This window comes from Teleopsis dalmanni, chromosome 1 (assembly GCF_002237135.1).
Source record: "Teleopsis dalmanni isolate 2A chromosome 1, ASM223713v2, whole genome shotgun sequence".
Lineage (NCBI taxonomy): Eukaryota > Metazoa > Arthropoda > Insecta > Diptera > Diopsidae > Teleopsis > Teleopsis dalmanni.
The window spans coordinates 78,701,990-78,727,553 of record NC_051846.1 but is presented as its reverse complement, the minus strand read 5'-3'; the positions used below and the strand labels follow the sequence as shown (position 1 = coordinate 78,727,553).

The following is a 25,564-nucleotide window of genomic DNA, read 5'->3' as shown; positions in this document are numbered from 1 at the left end:
AAAAAAACATCTCTGTAGTCACACTTAAATAGTAAAATAGTAAGGCACATGGTCACAAACTTAACAAATAAAATGGCCACAAATTTTTTGTCGACCATCATAAAAACTCATACAAAAGGATTACGAAGTTCATAGTTTGAAAGGACATACACATTTCAAGTATATCAAATATCAAATTAAAACTAATTAAAAGGCTACAATTTAAAATTAAATAGCAATAAAATCGAACAAGCGATTCGAAGCAAAGTGATTTGATTGCTTGACTTAGTGGTATTTAATATGCAAAGCAAATTCTTCTCTTCTAATGAATATAGATAGCCTAAAGTAATAGTAGAAAGGAAATTATAATATAGGATAAAAAATCTTTAGTTTCTGCAGATCTTGCAGTTTGCAAGTAGTTCTCATAAATCAATTGTACAAAAACAAACACAAACATTTAGAACATTTATAAAGTCATTAACAGAAAACATAAAATATTTAAATATTTTTATGGCATTTGTATGAATGCAAACCATTAAAACTGCTTAGTTATAAAGAGCTTACTTAATCCTATATAGTTAGCAGTTAAATAGGCCACATTATAACAAATTAAATGGCATTCATCCATTACTTAAGGATTTTTAAAGTTTTAATATACATAGTTGCCTAATAAATCCTTTTTCTTTATTTTTTTCTATTCTTATGGCATTATCGGGTCTCTGCGTTCTTTAGTAGGCAAATTTTTTTGCTTAGATATTTTTGAATCCTCAACGTTTGCTGACCGAAGTCATTTCTACCAATTTTGTTTCTATTGTTTAACCAATTATTCTTCACTCCAGTCCGTTCATCTACCAATAAGGACTAGGTTCTTGTGGCCATTCATTCTTTGTTGTTTGTTTTTCGGGACTGTTAGCAAGCGCTTCGCTTAAAGTTGACATAATATTACTTTGGGAACTATTACGTGTAGGATTTTTATCGTATGGAGAAAGTGCATTGTAGTAGAAAGGAGAACGTTTAGTTATGGTGTAGTTTGTACCCTGTAAAAAGATTAATATTTTATTAAAAAAAATATATAATGTAAATATATATCTTTTACTTACATCATTGTTATCCCAGTATTCCTTATCTTTAGCACGGAAACAAATGCAAAATTCAAGTCGTTTGGATGAAGGGGGTAAGGTAATTTTAAAAGCAAAAGTATCAAAAACTACATGAGCGCAAGTGGATGGACCATAAGCCTGCAATAAAGCATATAAAAGGTTTATTATATATTACATTAAATTGTTGTAATAATAATTTTAAACAATATAATAAAAAAAACAAAAAATAAATATAAAGTATTTTATATTTAAACAATTTAAAACGATATAATATATAAATATAAAAATATACATAAAGTATTTTATATTAAAACTTTTAGAATTAAAAAAATTTTTAATAACACTGTAGATGGTCCACGAAGTAGACCGAAATATCCGTTAAAAAATATATAAATAAATTAACAACGGTGATATTTTTTATTTGATCTTAAATTAATATTTATAAAAATTTTTATATAGAGGTTTTCAAAAGTGAATCACAACAACAAAAATTCATTTTTATATTATTTTAAATTATGAATTTCTGGCTGAGCACACAGCAGCTGAGTAATCCCAAAAAGTTTTTATTTAAAAATATAATTTAAAAAAAAAGGACTTTAAGTCTAGAAGAATTAAACACTTATTAGTGTTGAGGTTGACACCAATATAAACATTAAAATATTATATCTAAATAAAAACTAAAAAATTTCTAAAGAGAAAAGTGGGTCATGATGATTAAATTTTTAATTATAAAAATATGTTTTTAATTACATGAATTTTTAATAAATAAATAAGAATTAAATTATTAAATTTAAAAATTATAATGAAACAAACATTATTAATTTATTATAATTTATAATTTAAATTACATTAACAGCATAACATATGCTTAATATTATGTTAAAACTTATAAACTTATAATTAATAATATAAGTTTGTTTTTTCATTTTCTTTTAATATCAATGACAATATTTATTACTAAATTTTATTAAAAATATTTTCGCTTTTATTATAATTTTTATAATTATTTTTATAATTATAAATTTTTTATTATAAAATTTTGTGTTGATAATTTTTTTCTTTTTATATATATATTTAATATTTAATTATAATAAATTAATTGCTTTACTATTATAAAATTTTTGATAAAAAAGCAAATAATTTATAACGTTTTAATTGTTTAGATTTTATTTTTAGTAATGTATTTATTAGTTAAATGTTATAATTGTAAATTTTTAGAAGTAAAACTATTCTAAAAATTTATGGATTTTGTATTTATTATTAATAAATTGTTATTGCTTTCAATATTTAATAGGTTTTTTTATTATTACTGGGTCTATGTAGTTAATTTAACACATAAAAATTAAAAATATTTTTTTTTTGAAATAAAAAATTACACTTACAAATTTGTGTTAAATTATTACTATTAAATAATTAATGATATTTTAAAAATGATTTTTACTTAACATATAATTCTATGTTTCATTCAACCTATTTAATGTACTGACAGTCAAACTTACCCGTGCAAATGTACAAAATATATCCTGCTGACTTTTCCAATCGTCCCACGTTACACGAACGATTACTTCCTTTTCAAAGCCAATATTTTTCACTTTAACAGTGCCTACGACAATTGACTCCTCATCTTTCACGATAACATTCTCCAAAGAAACGAAGTTACTGTCAATTTTTTGTCTACAAATATATTAAAATACGAACTCAATATTAGTTTTTGATAATAATAAATAATAAAAAAATAATAATAAAAATAAATACGAATGTATATAATAATAGAACTAAAAATTTAGAACAAATTGAGTTAAAAATTTTGTTTTATTGTTTAAATAAAAATATATTATTATTTTATTATTACACTAAATAGAATTAAAGTAAATATTTAAAACTCTTTAATGAATTATTTTTATCTTTTTAAATATAAACAATTCAAAATAAAAAAGTTTAAGGGCTAACTCTACAATGCACACTTAAGTGTCGTTGAACACTTTAAGGCCCGGTATCAAAAATTAAGGGTAACTTAAGTAAACATTTTTAAACTGCTACTAAATATGTTAAAATATTTATTGCTATTTTCAATTATTTTTTATTAAAATTTAATTTGAAAAATAAAAATGGATTAAATAAAAAATTACCTAAATGTCAAATAATCAGATGCAGGTTGCTTAAAGTCCACCGTCCATTGATCCGCTGGATGTGGGCTAACTAAGCCTTGAGTAATTTGTTCTAAGAATTTCATACTCCAATATGGTGGCACATTTGATGGCTCGGACATAACGCGTACTTCCGTTAATGAAAGTCCTTCGTCATCAGCAAAGATCACCTTTTTACGGGATCGACTGAAAATAAAAAAAAAATTTAATATATTGTATAAATTTGAAATTTTTTAAAATAAATTTATTATAAAAAAAATAATTTTATATAAAATTTATTAAATTTAATTTCAGCGTCTCTGATCAAGGTTAAATTTTGTTTAACCTTGAAATGTGAAGAATATCTGTGCTTCAAAAATATAATAATGTAATATTGTCACAAATGCTATATAAACAAAAAAACTGCATATGTAGACAGAAAGTAAATAGCAAATAAATAGTAAAACCAATAAAAGTCTTAAATAAATAGCATTATAATGCTATATAATGCGCAATTCGGCTAACATGGCGTATGATGATTGCTCGTATGGCGTACGGTGTATGGCGTATGGCGTATAGCGGACGAGACCGTATTTTATAAATGCAATGAGCAATTGAACTCACGTTTATCAAGGCAAATATTTGCAGTGGATTTAAGTGTTTGTATTTGTCATTAACGTCAGCTAGTCAGCTAATATATTTGTAGATAAATTTACAAAGAAAGTGAGAAAATTCTGATTTTGTGAATTGTAAAGAAAAATATTGCTACTTGATTATTGTATAGTAGTAAAATATATTATAACATTTTTTTTTAAATTTTTTTTTACACAAGTTTATATGCAAAAAAAACGCTATGCATTTTTTTGTTGTTTATTTATTTTAATGATTTTATTAAAAATGTGTGACATTTGCTTTTTTATTCGTTTTAGAACAGTTTGAATTAAAAAAAAAATTCCTTAATAAAATTAAGTAATGAGAAAAGATTTTGAACATTTAATGATTTTAAAATGTTTATATGTGAAGCTATTTGTTACCCTCAGAAGGGCTCTGGACCAATAAGTGCGGTACGAGATTTGAAAATTGTACGAATATTTTCCACTGTATATATTTATCATAAAATAATTCTAATATATTAATATAATAATAGTTTTCTATATGTTTGTCTAGAGTTATTTATATGTATATATATATATATATATTTGCATAGGGATATTATTTTTATGAGCAAAATTTTGAAAATTCAATAAAATATTTTTAAATGATTACACTATTTGAACATTTTTTAAAATTTATTTTAGATTATTTTAATGTTTAATAATTAATAATTTAATTTAATTATTGATCATAGGGAGGTTTCGAAAAGTAGTGAACTACAACAACAAAACTCTTTTTATATAATTAGAATTAATTGTAACTTAATTAATTACAATTGATTATATATAATTATTTTTTTAATTTAATATTTCTTTTTCTTTTAAGATTAAATTTAATGAAATAAAAAATTTCATTTGAATCTATAAATATTATTTACATCACGTATTTTTTTATTTATTTACTTTTATGGTAACTTCGTATTTAATTTAAATAAATTATTATAAAATTTTGAGAGAGCAAAAATGTCGTTGAAGAACAGTAGTTGCACGATAAGAAAAGTTTTACAGTCTATATTGATAAATGATAAACAGATTATATACAATTTAAACTCTTTATTACCGAGATAATTTTTTGTGATAATTCAATCTCTAGTTCCACTATTTCAGCTCTACCCAAATTTTAGTTATATAAATAGATGTTATAAATAAGTCAAATTTTAAAATATATATTTAAGGGAAATTTGTATGAATACTATTTAATCTTAAACCTTGTCTACATATAAATACATAAATGTTAACAAATAATTAATTAAAGTAAAAAAATATAATAAATGCTAGCTGGGGTTTTTATGTCGTAGGTGCAAAAGTTTATCAAATTTTATTGTTTCTTAATGAGATACATTTTCATTTTATTTGTTAAATTTATATTTATTATATATATATATTTATTATTTCACAGTAATTTAATTTGGAACAAGCTGATAACAAAAATCTGTAAAAAAAGCGCTGCTATATCAAATAAAATACTTGTAATTAAATGAAATGACCCCCAATGTAAGACAGAACTTCACGGAACGTATGATTTTGTTGTTTATATAATTTTTATATGTATACACCGTTATTTTTTTTTTTTTTTGAATATTAATCAAATTATCATTTTATTTATTATACTTACATCTATTTAAATTTTTATTGTAGAGATTATGTTAAATTTTATAATAAACATTAACAAAGAAAGAAAGAAAAGGTTAGAAAGACGTATAAGCAATATATTCCGGATATTAAAGAAAAGTGGTCAGGAAGAAGAAAAACATTGCTAAAACTGGTGTAATGGAATCGGATTAACTAGAAAACTACCAAAAATAAGTAACAGTTTCTTTAGTCTCCTATTCCTATATAGAAAACCTGTTTGGGTTTTCTCTTTTAAGGTAACGCTTTAATAAATTGAGCTACTCGTCAATTTGAATGATCAAGTGTGAATCATCACTTCTAAAACGGACTATACCAGCAGATCTGCGCTGGTTACAATAACAATATTAGGAATTGGTAATAAAACCATTTATGGATTTGAACTATTCATATATCATAATTAGCTATTATAGTTCATTGCAGTCTATATGCCAATATTAAAACATTAATGATTGCAATTCACTCATGATCAGGTAATTCCAATAAAATTTTAAAAAGAGGCGTAAAGCAAATTGGAATATGTGTGAAGAGCGTGAAGAGAATAATTTTATAGAAGAGCGTGAAGGGAATAAATTTATAGAAATAAGAATAGAGAATGAGCACATATAAGACTACAAATGGACGTTACTGAAAATAGGATTAATTAATATCATTATTATTATTATGGACAGGCTGTGGGACCTGAAAGATGTTTTGTGCAGTGTTTCACCCAATTAGTCTAATTCCACATTTTTAAAGAATTTTGTCACTATTGTTGGCCGTATTTTAACTAGGTGTTCAGGGCTCAAAACTGACTAAGTTCAGAATAGCTTTAGCTTTCATATTTCACGATAATAAGCAGTTTTAACTGCTGCATGCCTTTTAATTGATATAATCAATTAATATAAAAAATAATTCATATATATATAAATTAAAACCTCACTTATTACAGTGATTGTTAAAATAGTATATTAATAAAAACGTGATATATTTATGTAATAAGTTCAAGCACTTAAAATGCATTTGAAATATCAGAAATGGCAAAAAAATATCGGAAACAATATTAATCCAAGAAATATTATTTATTTAAATTTTTCTCAATTACGAGTAAATATATTATTTATATGATATAGAATCATATATTTATTATTATTTTTATATACAATAAATCTTATGTCTTAAATCTTATCTTAAATCTTATTAGATCATTATATTGATATATGTCTAAAAACAATATTTTGATTTTGTTGTTATTACTCTTAAACACAAGGAATATAGGATTGCAAGAGTAGAGAAAGTTGTAGATAAAGCATTGCTCCATCCTATAATGTCATAATCACACTAATTATTATTGTTAAGGGATGTGGCACTGCGACAGTCAAGTCTATTGCGCCCCCCACGCAATATCATACTAATAATGTTGATAATTATAACAGTGACACATAAAGACATATCAATTAAAATTTTTTAATGAATGTTGATATTTGTAATTCAACACAAGCTAGAAATAATTTAATTAAGAGAAATTTGTTTCATTATGCTATATAAATAAAGTAAAAAAAAATAATAATAAAATTAAATTACAATAATAAAGAATAGGAATATGACTGGAACTAATAGTTATACTGAACATCTGTGTAAATTATTTGATTGTAGACATCTGAGCAGTCATCTGAAATTGACCTATTGTGTTAAAAAAAGACTGGTGAAAACATAATAAATATAAATTTTTGCAAATCAAATGAATTTCGTGTGCTATCAGGCCACAAAGAGAGTTCAATCTCAATTAAACTTTTTTGTCAGATTTATTAAAGATTCAATTCAATCAATAATAAAATTATTTCAGAAAATTAAGTCGCACAATATTGAAATTAATGCATGTATCTTTGTATATATATGGTAAATACTTATATATATATGTTATGTATATATCACTCTTTCAATAAAGTAAGTAAGTATTTTGTTTTGGTAGCAGGGGAGTGATATTATGGACTCGAATATGAGAAGAGCTACCAGAACACATTCAAATGCGAAATTGAATTTTGGTAATTTTTTTTGTGAAGATTCAATAAATTGATATAATTAAATTTTTGCTTGTACGTGATATATATTTATATATATATATATAAATAAAGTGTAATAAAATTGAGAAATTAAAAATAAATGTGAAAAAATCGAAAACGTGTAGCACGTTAATTTAACAAACACAGCAAAGTGCATAAAGTTAAAATTTTTTATATCAAAAGGTAAGAGAAATTATTAAAATAAATAAATTAACGATTTTATAATTTTGTTTATATACAATAAAAGAGAACAAAAAAAAAATATATAAAAACTTCGTTAATAAATGGTAATAAAAACAACAATAATAAAAAAAATTGATATATTTATGCGCTACTTTATGCAAGCAAAGCAAACAATTTGTGTTTGTCGTGTATCGTTGCTATGCGATGGGAGCTAATGGAGCTGTTCGGTACAAATTTAGATCAAGCGATCGATCGAGCAATTCAAGCTACAGCCAGTTACGATCTGGTCGGTTGTGCGGCTTTTATAGCTTTCGATCGATCACGCGAAGAACGCATGCTGCATTTTTCACACGCAACAGGTTTCGTCATTGTTATCATCGTCACAGTTGCCGTCGTTGTTGTTGTTGCTGTAGTTGCTGTTGTTGGCGTTGTTGGTGTTGCCGTCGTTGCCTTCGCCGTCACCGTCGCCACCTACTGCGGTGCGCTTTTTCATTGTTACCAGCGGCACACGTTTTAGTGTTCGGTAGTTTTTTTTTTTTATAAAATATTTTTAGTTTTAAAGAAATTTTTCAGTCTGTTTTAAAAACTTCACTTTACACTTACATATTTAATATTTTTATTTTATTTATATTTTTTCATATTTAATTTTATTTAAATTTATGTCAGTTTTTTAAGTTGAACAAAATTTGTGACTTTCAGCACTGCCGGTTTCTTATTCCTACATAAACTGAGTTTTAATACAATCTTGCATTTGTTTGGAAGGAGAGATATTAATCGGACATTATCACTGCAACAAAAATATAACAGTACATTATTAAGGCGTGGTCTCTTGTGCCCGAAACTGCAGGCATGCACTGCCTGAATTGGAAAATGTTTTAGGAAGCGAGTTGTGTGCATTTATGCATTTAAAACACAAACAAATATTAACCAACATAATTGCATACGGAATCCAGTTTTTTTTTCTCGAAACACTTTATGACGCTTATGGGTATAAAGTTTGTCAACCTGATTTAGTGTGCATTAATTATCTTAACAGTCTATAATTTATATCGTGTAGTCTCAGGTAGTCTCAACGCCGTGTTCATTTTAATTTTGAAACTATTTCAATATTCAAGTAACTTCAAGTAAAAGTCTATCTGACCAAACCGGCTGCGGTAAATGGCGTGACTTTGGAACACAATATTACATATAACACAATATTACATATAACACAAATGATAGTCTGTGGATAGTTCATATACAAAGTTATCTTTAAAGATTGTAGAATTTCAATGTACTTTCATCATTGAGAATTTTTTTTTGTTTCTATAAATTAGAATTTATGAATAATAAGTAAGAATATAAGTAAGTGCTGTTTCGAATCAATAAATAATAATATGATAAATAAAAATAGTAATAATAATAAATAAAAATAGTAATAAAAATAAATTATTATTATAAGTACCTATGAAAAATAGTATGATATATAATAGTATTTCGATTCTGTCATCTCACAAATGATAATTTCATTTATTTTTTCAATATATGAAAAGTTACTTCAACAACTTTAATACATTAGGATCGATTCAAGTATAGAGATACTCAAGGAACCAGCTTTTTTAACATAAGAAGTCAACTTTGACTACTTGCAAATTACAATCAAATAATTTAAACAAATATTTTACAATATTTATGTTTAATTGGTTCTGAACCTTTTTATAAACTCACAAACAACCATTCTCTCTGAACTCACAACAATCCACTTATATGAAGTTTTGAAACTCAGAAAAAAACACTCTAATGCAATTATCAAAAAATGAGAGAAGTTGGAGGAAAATAAATTTACTGATGACTCTTGATAGTGTTGACCAATGCAAAATAATAGCAAAATAATTAATCATACCAGGGAAAGAAAAATAAAATAAGCAATTTTAGTTAAGTAGGATAGGCTCAAAGATCTTTTTCGGGTACTTTACAGGTCATTGCGACCTGAACTATTAAATACTAGTAGATATAATTATTTATTTATTATTATTGTTTATTTACTATTTAATTACTTGACACTAATGTGCTAAAATTTAAAAAATGTCTAAACAAAACTCCATATAAGCATAATATTATATATTATATTATAAATATTCTGCTAGTAGTGCATCTTGGTCTCTAATAATAATAACAGTGTGAGTACAGTGTAACAGTTCCACCAAAAAGCAGCGGAGACTGGAATTTACGTATCTTTCTCTCCAAATTTGAATTAAAAAAACATATGAAATAATCGTTTTTAGTCTTGAAATATTACTATCTAAAATTATTATTTTTTTTACAAATTTTTTATCTTCTCTGACGTTTTAGTGCTGATATCTGGCATTTGTTTATTTGAGTTAAATTGAGCATTAACTGCGTGTAATGACGGAATTTACATAAAAATTTCTAATTACGTTTGCTGTAATGTTTGGTTGTATATGCGCACAAAGTTTAGATTAAAGTATGATAAAAAGAAAATTTAATATTAATTGTTAAAAATTGAAATTTTAATTAAAAAAATTTCATTTATTCTAATTTGGTCGGGTTAAACCAAATTTTTTCACATTTCTTTATATCAACTTTTTTTTATTAAGTTCACCTTTTTGTTAAAATTATAATGAAACGTTTGTTTAATATTTTTTAATATATTCTATATTTCGACTCTCTTTGAGATTCAGGATCTAAAATTAATAAACATAAATTAATATTAATAAAATTTGAATTTCATTATTACCTAAATTAATTTGTAAAATTCTAATTTGAATTTCTATGACATATAATAATTATATTAATTTATTTATATTTTAAAATTTATTTATTTTTATTAAATAATAGGCTATGAATGCACCCCGACCTAAAAGATCTTTTTGATTGCTCAATCTTCTTGACTACTGCATGCCTGATCGGGCTCTCCAGTCTTCAAATAGATTTTGTTCTCCCGTTCACATAATAAGTTATTTGTTATTTGAAGCTATTTGTTACCCTGCTCTGGACCAATGAAAGAGGTACATGCACCCAAAAAATTTAAATTTAATTTAATATATAATTATTTATCCCATAAACAAGCTACTTTTTGATTAACAAGTTACAATGTATATATATAATATATTTATACGTAATATTATTATTGTTTTGATGTATCCAGATTTAAAAATTTCAACTAATTCTTATAAATTTTGTACCAAATAATTACTTCTCAAAAAAAAAACTACTCCAATTATCTATTAACAGATAACTATAAAAATACAATAACATGAGTAAATAATTTGGTTATTGGATAAATAATGTCAATATTGAACTTAGATAAATATTATCCCTGTGTTTTATTATATCTGTTTTTATTTATTTTATATGTATGTATAATGTTAAAAACATTAAAAAAAAAAATATATATATATAATTTTCGTATTTTTTATTGGCTACTTTGGAACATATAATCAAATTTTGAAATCATTTGTTTTTTGTTTCAAAAATAAAATTTAAAATACAGTGCTAATACGTGGGTGTTTCAACAACAAAAACAGGCAATCAATAAAATATGCGGGGGCTGAAGTAATAATATTTAAAGAAAACTGTATATTTTTTTTATAAAATTCTTTAAAAATATAGCGAAGAAAGTGTGCTTGCCCTGAAATATTTTCAAAATTATCGTATATATGTATATGAAAATACATATTCACAATATTTATGTATAATATTTAAAGATTTGTTAATAAAGTTAATTTATTACGAATAAAAATTAAAAATTTAAAAAATTTCGTAAAATCATGTAAAATCGTATGGTTTAGGGGAAGGTGGGGATTAACAAAATTTTATTAAATATAAAACTCTGAGAGTGACAGCTAGAAAATAGAATATATAATGGTTTATAATATGTGGCGCATATAATTTTTCATTATCTGTAATGTCATACCCTGAACACTCTCTCCATCATTAACTGCAATATGCCCTTGTTGGGTATGTAAGCAAAAGTAGCACACAGCCCTATAAATATTTGAAGATACATACACCTAAATGAAGACTACAAATATTTATAACTAAGACCAACAGATTGAGAGACAGGCAGACTCATGCATGTAACACGTGATCTTCATGAGATCTTGTAAGTTTTTTTTAATGGCACTGAGACATTTTGTAATTAAAATTTTCGATTTTATTTTTAAACAATTTATTTTTGTTTGTCTTTGACAATGTTAAAAATTCTGTCGTGAATGTGAATTATACTTAAATGTAATATACATATATGTGTCCACATCAGTCAAATATTTACTAAAGATCATTAAACAGTTTATGCGAAGGTCTTCTCATAATTATAATTGATTATTATTTAATTGATTATTTGATCTACGTTTTCTAAAATTTTACTTAGTGAAAGAGTTGATTTTTTCTCTTCTATACAATTGTTTCTATAAAGCTATATAATAATTTATATAATTTTTATATATAATTACAATAACGTATTTATTTGTTTTGTTATTAGTTTTGTATATAATTAATAGTTTTTATGTTATTTGTGCTTTATATTTAAAGATGTAGATACAGAAAAACCTTGGGAAGCATTGTATGTACAAATTAATTTATGAAAACAAAAAAAATAAAAATGTTTTATATATATAATTTAATAAATTTAAGGTTTTTTATACAATATTTTAAAATTTTAATAAAATTTTAGTAGGCTTGAACCATATATATTGTTGGAGACGCTTCTTACATAGCATACTGTTTAAAAGTGCTCCTTTGCAAAATAAAATAATTTATTAGGTGATCGAAAATGTAGATAATATGGATCTATTTTAAATAGAAAACGATGTGGGTTAGAAAAAGTGAGAACATTTCTCAATCCAAATAAATATTTAATTTTTTTAATAAGTGAATTCTTGATCTGGCCATACAGCTGTTTTGGATACTACTAAATTTCCTACATTAATAGTCTCTAAAAAAATATATTGGTTTTATTGGAGACTCTTCTTACAATTGTATACAATGCTCGCTTGTAAAATAAAATAATTTAATATCTAATCGAAAACGTAGGTAAGATAGATATTTCAAATATAATAAGGGGTAATAATGAGAACATTTTTCAATCCAAATAATTATTTAATTTTTAATCAAGTGAATTCTTGATTCTTGATACAGCTGTTTCGAATACTGCTAAGTATCAAACATTATTGGTCTGTGAAAAAATATACTACTTTAAAAATTGGTCGTGCAGCTATTTCTTAAGTGGTCTTTGGAAACACTATTCGTTTAATTGTGTATACTTCGTTTTTGTTCTGCAATCCTGTCAAATTTATTATATATAATTTTTTTTTGATACTATTTTACTTTTAACAAATTCTCTTATTAATTCCCTTATTTGTGATAAATAATTAAAACTATATAAGATTAATATTTTTTTACCATTTCTATAAATTTAACAGTTCATACACTGTTTTTAAATATAATTAAAAAAAAATTTTTTTCAGTATACATAATCTTAAAAAATTAAATTAATATAGCAGAAGGTGATTTACAAGAAAATTGTGAAAATATTTACTATGTACTTTGTAAATACATCTTTTTACATCTATAAATATATGATGGTATCATTTCTTAATACATATATGTATACAAATGAAAAATTAAAAATCGACCGCAATCAAAAATATATAGACAGAATGTAATTATGACATTGTGAATCCGTATCAGTTTATTTTTGGTTTTCGGTGTTGCATTGATTTTGACTGCCTATATGCTCTATAGACATTATGAATATATATGTATATGTGTATACGTCTTCATTTATTTTTGTGTATACAATATGTCAATATATAAAATATTTATTTTTACTTATTACCATATATTTCGAAAATAGTCGTGAACTTTTTCATTTACACAAAATAAAATAAATAACTGAATATAAACTTATATAGTATATGTTTGAGTTTAAGTACTGTTCTAATTATAAAGTTATCAATCTTTCAAATACGAAAGTCTAGACAAATAAATTTAATTGAATACTCCCTTAAGATAGTTTGACAAAGGATTATAATCAATTAAAGTCTTTAATTGAATTTTTTGTATCTCAATACATAGTATGGGTTTATAAATTTTAAATGTCAAAATATTGTTGAGAAAGTCTATAATTAGTTTTTTTTTTTTAAGTTTTAAAAGTAGTTAACAGATATTTAATAAAATTGTTGTTGTTTATTACTTATTTTGAACTGAAAATTTACTTCCGTCAGTTAATAAATTAAGTTGTAATTTTGTAATATATACCCTTTAGCTTGTACTATTATAGTTTTAATATATATTCATATAAAAATAAGTATAATAAAACTGTTTCATATTACTTATTGCAATCGATTACTAAGAATTTATATCAGCGCAATCAATGTAAATGTATAGGCACATATATGTATATATATACATAAATCTATCAGTGTAATCATCACGTAAAATTGTAAAAATATGCAGTGGTGTAGTTGTGATAATTTTAGAAAGTAAAGTAAATATTATACAAACTAGAAAAGTTTAATATAAAAAAATTAATAATAATTATAATTTTAATTTAAATTTTTGTTGATCAGTTATTTTAGTTGATTGTTATAGCATATAGCACATTGTCAAGCTTAACATGATTGATACCAACAAAGATCTGTATTATTAATAATTGTAAATTCATTGCTTATATAAACTTCTACCACAAAAACCAGGTTCCAGAACTACAGTACAGTTATTTGAAAATCTTTCACAACCATTAACCTTTAGTAAGCTTTCCTTGAAAAAGTTATGTACGAAAATATTTCACATGAAATAATAAACATTTCGTTTATATATATATACATATACATATATATATTTATATATATATATATATATATCAATTACATCTTTTAAATAAAAATGTGCAAACATTTAAATGATAAGAAATTGCAGTTCAGATAGTCTAACTGATTATATTACAAAATCTGTTTCTAAGCTAACGTAATCAACTAATTGCTTAAATTACGTGTAAAGAATTTATACACGTGTTCTTTCTAATGAAATTATTTATTACCTATATAACTTATCAATCTTATTGTATTGTAAATAAAAAATAAAATAAAAAACAATTAATAATCAATAAAAGTAGTTATTTTTAAAAAGTAAAGTGGATTGTACTAGAATTATTACGACTTAGATGAGTATTAACAAAATCTAAAATTAGGTCCAAAATTTATTAAAGTTATATATATATATATATAAATCATTCAGTTTGAAATAATTGTTATGACCCTGAAATTATTCTGATTTATAAAAATATTTATGATTTTACAAGACTGTTAGTATTTTACATAGTTTTCTATAGGGCCTTGACGTTATAGATGGAATCATTAAACTTTCATAACAACAATTCTAAGAGATTAGTTTTTTTACGTGTACGAGTAATTACGTGTAAAAAATTACTTTTCATCTTAAAAAAATTGGAATAAAATATATATAGGTATAACTAATATTGACTAGTAAATATTTTCTGCGTACAATCAAATTCTATATAATCTACAGAGATACAATGAATAATGTTTCTACTGTTTCAAAAATAATAAAATCGAATTTTACGTCACTGAAAATAATATTTATATATATATCGTATATATTTGTTGATATGTATATTACATCAGTTGTTTATATTATTATTATTGCATTTATTTCTGTTGTAAATTATTATTTAGTTATATTTTTACATAACATAATATTTATAATATTGTTATTATATTATTGTAAAATACATGTTTGCATCATTCTGTTATGAAACTTTTAATTAAATTTTTAAATTATAATTCTTTTTACGAACTTTTTAAGAATATGTAACGGAAAATTTAATCATTTAAAATATCCACGAAATTTTAGTTCTGAGCGAGCTATTGTATTGTTTAATTACAATTTCATATACATAATATATAAATATATATATATTATAGAAATTTTGAATTTGTTTCTCGACCTGGTTTTTAATAATGTTTTTTATATATTTTATATTAAATGAACGTTTAATAATTTACTGTTTTAATGAACAAAAAGTTTTTAATAATAAGTTTGTTTTTTTAATAGTATAATTGGTCAATAGTTAAATAATAACTATAGTCATCACAGTACCCTGATGATGACTACAGATTATAGTCGAAATATTGGTTAAAATAAAATCTTTTAAAACAAATAAAAATTTTTTAAACAGTTTATAAAATAAAATTATTAAAAACGTTTAATTTTGATTTTAACAAAAAGGTGACCTGTAGCCGGATATAAAATTTATAAAAAATATTACATATTTATATAATTATAATTTATGATTTTTTATAATGATTATTAAAAAAATGTTCAAAAATATATAATTGACTAAAATATAGTGTTATTGTAATACTTTAAGCTATTTTTTATGTACATGAATGCCCTATGATAGGCTCTGGCATTAATAGCACATTCCTGAACTCAACGCCTCTGTTCGAAACTCAATGACGCCGTTATTTAAATCAAACCAAAGTGCAAATGACTTCAAGCCAATGTAATTAAAGATAGTATTTCATTTGAATAAAACTAAAGTAGACTACATTAGTTTTGGTTTAGTTAGTTTTCTCTAATGAAATTTTATTATTTGCGGGAAATGTGATGCATCGCAATGCAGCCGTTAAACACTTCAAATGTGAGTGTGACTGAACCTTTTTAACTAAAAATACATTTGTTTTCGCAATTGCGGTTTGAAGTATACGACCAAGTATCTAATTTCAATAGATATGCAATATTAAATTAAAGCCAAAAACAGAATGTATATATATATATAGTAATAAGAAAAAAATTTACTACTCATAAATATAATTTAGACGAACTTACCTTTGTTCGCCGGCGCTTTTGTTATCGCTGTCACCGGATGTTGCAGGCGTATGCGCTGTTGTGGCCATTCCATTTAACACTGTGTTGTTTTTATGTAGGCAGGACTTACGGCTAAGGCAAGATTTGGGCTGTGTGGGTATGATAGGTGCTGAGAGCATGCGCTCCAGAAAACTGTTGCCATTGAAATTGTTGCGATTTGGTGCAGAACGGCGCGTAGCAGCAGCCGTTACATTAGCTGCATTATTAACCATGGCCTTAGAGGCAAGAGTGATTACCTGTGGTCGACAATAGCGTGACGTTCTGTTTGGTTCGTCATTGTAACTGCAACAGATAATATAAATATACACATTTAGTACATATTACATACAACTTATTAATAATTTATGATAAATGTGTATTTTTGTATTACATTTTTATATGGTCAGAAAAAAAAATCATATAAAACCAAAAATGTTGAAGAAATTTCCACTCGTAAAATTTTTGCGCATTTGGCAAAACTTTGTGCTACTTTTCAATATTGGTGGGGGGCTTTTGTTAGGATCTTGTATAAAGTTTTTTATAAAACAGGAACCACCTCGCACCCTACTTTCCCAATAGTAGCTATTCTTGCCTGTGACGTTAACTTAATTTAAACTTAAATAATCACAAATCAAAAGAAGCCACACAATTTTGGAGGAGATCGCTTGTTTAGATTTCAGAAGAAAAATTTTAGTAATAGACGTACATACTCGGCAGATAAATAAATAAATAAAAAAGAGGAAAAATAATAAAATATGTAGGGTATGTACATCTGTTTTAGTGAGAATATTCAAAACAAAAAAAATGATAAAAATTCGCATTCTGCTGTTGTCAACGCAAAACACGCGCAAAATTTTTGCATTAAAGACGCAGACAAAAATATCTCAACAACTCATAAATTTATTGAAAGCGCATAGTGCAGATAGACGGGTGGGCGGTAGGTCTGTGAATAGCCAGCAAAGTTGTTCTGGTAAACAAAATTAAAGTATTTTTTTTTGTTTTTTTCGTTGGGTGCTCATTTATCAACGGTGGTGAAGCGAGAATTCAAAAGCTTTCTCGAGAAAATACGTGCAAACGGTCACTTCGGTTGGTTCGACGTCTTAGGCGGCAAGTGTTCATGAATATGAAGAGCGTAATTGCTGTGACATTAATAATCACATAATAGATATTCGTTTTTTTTTTTGTAGTTGTAATTTTCTATTTTTTTCTTTTTTTTTTTTGCGAATCTCATTTACTCAAGATCAAGGTGATATGATTATGAGTGCAATGGAAGAGCGAATATCATAGATACAAATTTGCTTTAACTTTTTTTTTGATACAATTCAAATATACATTTTGATTTTGTTTTTGTTTTCATTTCAGGGGCAAGTGCTATGAGTTGTTAATTTATTAAAAACATTTCGAAAATTGCATAAAGTCATCGCAGAAATACAGCTTGACATTTGAGCAATTAAAGCAGTTGGGCCACATACGCCTCTGTGGTGCCGCTGAGTTGATGACGAAAACACTCTTTGATTTATGAGAATTTATATATAAACACGAGCCAGTCGATATGTTTAGCTTTTTTATGATGATTATTATTATTTTTTTCAGTTGAAAAAATAATTAATCTTATTTCATCGACAACTAAATCATTAAATTTTATGGACTTGTTTGCCAAATGAAATTAGAAAAATTGTCGTTAATAAATCCTTTTTGTTTAGTATTGAAATATAAAAATATCTTAAAATATATTCACTAAAAGATATTATATACATATAGATATAAAAATATAGGCATAAAATTTTTTAAAATGATAGTTTTTTCAGTAAAAGTAAAACTTCGAATAAGAATAATAATAATTTAAATATGTAATTATATAATCATATAAGAAATATAATTTTAATTATTATTTTATAGAGAGGTTTTCGAAAAGTAGTGAACAACAAAAATTCTTTTTTTCATATTATTTTAATTAATTGAATTTTTGACTAACCATACATGACCATGTTTCGAGTATTGTCGACTACCCATCAATAATGGTCATGGAAATATTTCTTGTATTTAATTATTCGTAAATAATTTTTGAGACTGCGAGTACCGAACTCGTATTCTGCCAAATTTGAAGCTCAGAGTCAGTGCTTATTATTTTATATATTTAAATTTTATATTATTTCAGCTTCAATAATAAATGCAAATATTAGTTTTTAAAATAAAAAACAATTTCTATGACAAAAATAGAAAAAATAGTAAAAATAGTAAATTACAATAACAGAATCTGATTTTAATTAAATAAATTTTTCTAAGACAATATAGTTCTTTGAAGTATTGTTTAATTCACATTATCAGTGGTTCTTGAAAATATTTTCTGGATTCAATTATTTGTAAAAAGTTTTTCAAATTGTGGAACGGAGTGTTACGTTTAGTGGACAAATGAACCAAGATTGTGTTTGATTTTTCTTGTCTAAAACATTCTTCACCTTTTTTAAATTATTAAAAATATATTAAATTATTAAAATTATTATTTTTATTATTATTTTTTAAATTATTAAAATATTTTTTAGATTAAATCGTTCAAACAGATATTTTCTTATAGTACTCTTATGCAACAACTAAATATATAGTATATGTAATCAATATAATTATATTTGAATGTATCTGTACTGATAAATATGTTATAAAATCAAAATTGATGTTATTAAATATCGGGTTAAGCTTATATGAATTTATAAAAGTATGAGGTAATAATTAATCAACTCTTAGTAATTTAATATGTTTGTGGCTTCGTAAGCAAAATTTTCACGAGATAAGTTCTGTACAGTTAGAAAGACAACATTTTGGTGTATAATAAATATTATATTCATTGAGGTATTATTACTAATATAAATTTAATTGGGATAATTATAAGATTCACACATAAAATTTAAAAGTTACAATTTTGACCAATGGAATAATTCTTAAAAGCGGAAAAGCTTTTCAGAGTTAAAAATAGAAAGCTAATTAGAACAAGAAAAATTTATTACGTATAATATAAACAAAATATATTTTAAATTGTACTATTTTCTTAGTATTTATATGTAATAGTTCTAAAATTAATAGATTATATAGAAAGGTTTTACTTTACAATTCTGGGTCTTAAATCTTTTTAAACGATTTTAAAATCAATATAAATTCATATCAAAAGTCGAAAAAAATGGAAAATTAATTCTAGGTGTTTGTAACTATATTGTACAAAATTATTTTTCAAATTAAAAAATAAAACAAGGTCCTCTACAGACCTCTATAGAAAATCTAGACTTTTATATTCCAAATTTTTTTATTCCATTCATTTTAATAATTCAGATGAAGTTATATAGTTTAAAAATCAATATTACATACTATTCAATCATTCAATACATAAGTTCTGTATTATATATTTGAAGCACAATAATATATATCATATTTATATTATTATATGTATTAGTATTTCATAATATCAATGTAATAATATATTATTCAATATTTAATGTTTATTATTGATAATATAAAAATCTATTTTTAAAAAAAATATTAATAATAATAATACCTTATAATTATATAGTGACTATAAACTAAATTATAATTATATAGTTTGATACTGTATACTATTAATAATTTGTCTCTATCTTCCAATTATTGTTAAGGAATCTACTAAATTCAAAAATATGCATAAAAATTTATTTGTTTATTTTATTTTCTAATCAAAAATTTATTTTATAGGTCAATTATACAAAAATTTTTATAGTTTTATAATACAAATTTAAAATTTATATATGAAATTGATTTGATTATAGTTTGATAACAATGCTTCGCGTAGGGTGCATATTCTAAGATAGTGTAAGCATAAAAAACACGGTGACCTTGATAAAGATCATTGAACTAATATAACATATATAAAAAAATTTAACTTGATGTGATAAAAAATTAAAACTATGCTAATAAAAATAAAGAGTGAATAAAAGGAATAAAAGTAAATTATCGTAATAAATAATAATATTTACCAAAATTATAAATAAATTAATATTAAAAAAAACTTTATGTATTTATTTTATTACAATATGTAATTTTTTTTTATAATATTAAAAATAGGTAAAAATATAAATTTGGTATTAAATTAAATCAAAAAATTATAATATGTATTAATGAATAAATCATATTTATTTAAGCTAACAATAACAATAACTATGATTTCAATAATAAGAGAAAATTACTATATTTAAAAAAATATTAAAATATCAAATCAAAATATTTTTTATTTAATATATACAATCCTAACATATTTATATAGTTAAAATTAAGTACCTACTTTCTGTTTGTTGGGATAAATATAAAAAGAAATTAATCAAAATAATTACTAACTCGAATTGTTTTGACAAAAGCATTTGAAGGTAATGTAAAATTTGCTGAAAATAATGTAATGAATAATAATGAATAATAATTTGCTAAAAATAATGTATTGGATAATAAAAAAAAAACAGTCAATAAGTGAAAACTTAAAAATACGTTAAGTTCGGTTAGTTAATTTTGGCGGAGCAGAGTTCTTTTTCTTTCTCCAGCACACGTAATGAAATGAAAAACTTTTAAAACTAATCTGTCCGGTTAATAAATTTGATTATTTATTCTATGAAGATCTATATTTTATTTATCCGCCTATTTCGTTTATTCATAAGTATCTATAAATCTGAACATTAGTATAGGAAGTATTTAGGACGTGTGCGAGTTAGGCTAAGTTGATGCTAAACCAAATGGGAGATTTTTTGGGATTTTTTGCACTGCACACATTTTGCCATTTATCAACACGTATCGACACATCAATACATTATCGACACAACTTAGAATTTCCCTCATTTAGAACGCAACTTAGCCTAACTCGCACACGACCTTAATAGTCTCATTACATTATCTTTCGTACAGCTTCTACTGGTGTGGTTATGAGGATGCATTGATCTTTGTCAAAACTATAAATGCTACTTATTCATTGTTAATGCTAACAATATTTAAAATAGAAGTTTTCTAGCTCCGTGGCCATCTCATCAGGGGATATTATATTCTGAAACCTATCATTTTTAATATGCATAACCTTAGCCGTGGTATATCTAAGTACAACAATCCAAAATAGGATAAAAAAATTATGCTGTATTTATATAGAATTATAATTATTATATGCAATTATTATTTTACAAATTATTTATTTTTATTAATTAATTAAAATTTCTAATTAAAAATTTATTATTCCAAAACTTATCATTTAGTTAAACTCTTTAACTTCAATTTAATGTATTCACTTTATTAATAAAAATGTAATCAATTTGTAATATTTACATTTTAATTGATTGTAGTATTGTATTAGTATTACTTAAAAAAATTGAGTATTTATCACGTATTACTTAGTTATACAAAATTTATTAAAATAATGAAAATATATTAAATTAAATGTCATAAATGAATTTTTCTTTACTTATTGAAAAGCTTAATTAAAATTATGAAAAAATTAGGAAAATAATTATAAAAGGTATTTTTTTAATATTAAATTATTTATAGTTTTGGTAAATATTATTTTTCATTAAGATAATTTAATTTTAATTAATTTTCTACACTATATGCACATATATGCTAGTATATACTAATATACTAAGCAATTTTATGCAACTAGTTCGTTATATAGAATTGTCAGCTACACGCCGACAATTCATTGAAAACCATTTTATAAGATATGATGAACTATCCAACATCGCAGGATGTCCTTTGAAGATCATTTGAATGATGTTGTATTTAAATTCTAATGATATTTCAAATAAACATGGTTTATTCACTTTTACTTTTGAGACCATTGAATGAATTGGTCTTAATAATACAATATGTTATTATTGCCGTTATGATGAAAAATCATAAATATTTAAATGGTTTACTTTTGGGGCGATTGAATGGATAGGTCTCAATAATACATTATGTTATTATTGCCATTATTATGAAAAATCATAAATATTTAAATGAGAATCGATGGATATTAAATATTCTATAAATCACAAAAAACATTTATATAAAAGTCATAATATTTTTTTTATTGACACAATTGTCATACGTTAAGGTCTCTAGTCATGCATTGACTTTTTAAAAACCGAGATGAACTGAATTTCTGTATAAGATATATGCAAATTGTGAAACTGTAATATTATTTTAGTGTTAATATAAATAACTTTACGTGTAAGTTCATTTTCACTAGTTATGTAGCTACATATCTATATTATATATATAGACATAAAGATTATATACTTATAATAGACTGATTAAAAGTTAATTATCACCATGAAATATTTTGATTATTATGTACACTATATTAACAAAAATTACAATAATTGACGTAGTTAATGAAAATTGACTTTCGGAAAATTCTAATTAGTTTCCCACACTGTAATAAATCTTTTTTACTGTTCGTATTGGCAACTAATAAACGATTTTTTCTGGTTACTAGGTGAATGTACTTGATGCTCTGTTGCTGATTCTAAAATACCACAAAATCGTATAGTAACGTATGTATATACAGCGAACATATGTTCACTTGTTTGTGTGTGTTTTGTGCGTTTTGTATGTTTTCGAGTGCTAATCTTATCAGCCCACATTACTCATAGAACATATGTTTTTCTTTTCTATTTATATGTGGATATTCCGAAATTTCTTCTGAATATATGAATATGTGTGGAAGAATATGAAAAACCAAAATTTATGAGAAATGCACTTGATAATAATTTTATGTACTGTTCTGGTTTTAGTTTCATTTGGCTTATCAGGAAAGAAAAGAACATTATTATTTATTGAATTAATTTAAAAAAAAATAATTGAGTTCCAAAAAACAACACTTAATAATTGAGTTAATGCGTTGGCAATACTTTGGGGGGTAAAGTGATAAAATGTGTATAAAAAATATTTTTACTTAGTCGCGATTAAAAAATGTTTCACTTTTAATTTTTTTTTTTATTGTTTACTTTATTACTGTAGTTACTGTAGATAACTAATTCAATAGCTTAAAATACCAAAATACATATTTTGAGCAGTTATTTATTTAGAATTTATATTCGAGAAACTTTTTTTCGAAAAACTTACTTTAGCGATTGACGATGATTATTCATGTAGTCCGATAGAAAACTAACGGGTGGACTATGACTGAATATTGGTGGACTGTGAGAAATCATTTTGTTGCTTTTTTGTTGTTGCTGTGTTATGCTTCGTTACTTATTTGTTTAATATTTCTTTATAATTTTTACTTTTTTGTATTTATTTTTTTTTTTTAATACGATCACAGATCTTTTACGCTTAACTGCAATAAGAAAAAAATAATTAACATTAATGATATTTACACTAAAATAAAAAAAAGCAAAAAATTATTATTTTGCATTAATGTCAGTTTAGTTAACAAATAAAAAAAAAATAACAACTAGTTTTTAGTGTTTATTGGTATGGAATTTTGTGCAAGGTGTTTTGTGTTTTGTATTTTCTGTTTGTGGAACTTATTAAGTCGTTGGATTAGCAATCATCTGTCAATTTTTGTTGATATGCGTTGTTGTTGTTTTTCTTTTATTTTTCTTTTTTGTTTTTTTGTTATTGAAACATTTTTTATGTTTTCGTTTTTAGTTTATGCTGAACGGCTGTGGAAAACAGTTCCGTTCGGATATAGACTTTTTTCGAAACTAACCATTTAAAACGTGCAATAGCAATTTTTATTTGTTGTATTTATTAACAATTTAAAATTTATTAACAATAACACAATCGTTTTATATTTCAATATTGACAAGAAAGAAGCTTTGCAATACGATTTCTTTTTTTTTTGTATTTTTACAACTTTTTGCTTAACTCAAAGACAGTACACATTTCCTTGCAATCACTTGCTCTTCTTCTTTAAGCAGTGAATTTATAATTTTGTAATTAAATCAAAATTTTTTTGAATTTTATATTTTCACCCGATATATCACGCATATATGGCGTGTTCACATTTTTAATTTAAACGCGCTCAGTAGTTTCATAAAATTAACATTAAAAAAAAATTATGTAGATATTTAAATATTTACTGCAATTATTTAGAAAGAAAATTAAATTCTTTCTCTATTCAACAACGAAAAACGACAAGCGCCTATTGGTACTTTTACTCGTACATTTTTTGTTTTGTAGTTGACTTAGCAATCTTTCGCCGTTTATTGAAAATTTCCTTCTCCTCTTTTCTAGAGAGTCTCAGGTACCGCGCGTGTGTTCGCTTCGATGCTGAACAGACGAATGATCTTGTTCAGTTGCCAGTTGCCGTCGAAAATGCCGTCGAAATTGCTGTTGTCGTTCGGTCAGGAAAATCAAAAAAGGTGGCTAAAGTATTCGTATTCAATGTGTGTCGTAGATTGATTGTAGAAAATACAAACTGCATTTTAATCGGTCGTCATGACTTTATTCATGCATGCTACATGCTTCATGCTAATTAGTTTCATTCAGAATATAGTGAAAAAATCAAGCTTGAGCACTGAATAATATCTTTAATTTAAAAATAAAGAATAGAGAAATTAACAACGGAGGTTTAGTAGTAGCGTACTGAACTGAAGGCTTATCTAATGGATATATTCAAAACAAAATCGTTAATTCGATATTCAGTTTCCGAAAAGTTTTTACTTATAATCTGTAAATTACTTATAATTTTAGAATTTAATTTAAAAATAAAGAATAGAGAAATTAACAACGGAGGTTTAGTAGTAGCGTACTGAACTGAAGCTTTATCTAATAGAGGTATTAAAATCAACTCGTTAATTTGATATTCAGTTTTACTTTTAAACTGTGAATTACTAATAATTTTAGAATTTAATTTAAAAATAAAGAATAGCAAAATTAACAATAGAGTTTTAGCAGTAGCGTACTGAACTGAAGGTTTATTTAATAGAGTTGTTGAAATGTAACTTAATAATTCGAATTCAGTTTCCGAAAAATTTTTACTTATAATCTGTAAATTATTA

The 25,564-nt window shown here is 24.1% G+C and overlaps 1 protein-coding gene across 3 annotated transcripts; it reads right to left on the bottom strand.

The window, feature by feature from the left end:
• Positions 1–24,871, bottom strand: LOC119667788 (protein phosphatase 1 regulatory subunit 3B). Of its 3 annotated transcripts, none has more exons than XM_038077103.1 (6): positions 24,644–24,871; positions 23,682–23,895; positions 16,566–16,886; positions 3,209–3,412; positions 2,579–2,753; positions 1–1,217 (listed from the first exon to the last, which is right to left on the bottom strand). In XM_038077103.1, the coding sequence occupies exons 2-6, from the start codon at positions 23,768–23,770 to the stop codon at positions 828–830; spliced, it is 1,179 nt and encodes a 392-aa protein (XP_037933031.1). In that variant the 5' UTR covers positions 23,771–23,895; positions 24,644–24,871; the 3' UTR covers positions 1–827. The 3 variants fall into 3 exon arrangements, with proteins under 3 accessions (XP_037933031.1, XP_037933032.1, XP_037933033.1); XM_038077104.1 differs by having other exon boundaries at positions 24,728–24,871; XM_038077105.1 differs by lacking the exon at positions 24,644–24,871 and having other exon boundaries at positions 1–1,016; positions 1,080–1,217.
• Between the last annotated feature and the right edge of the window lie 693 nt (positions 24,872–25,564).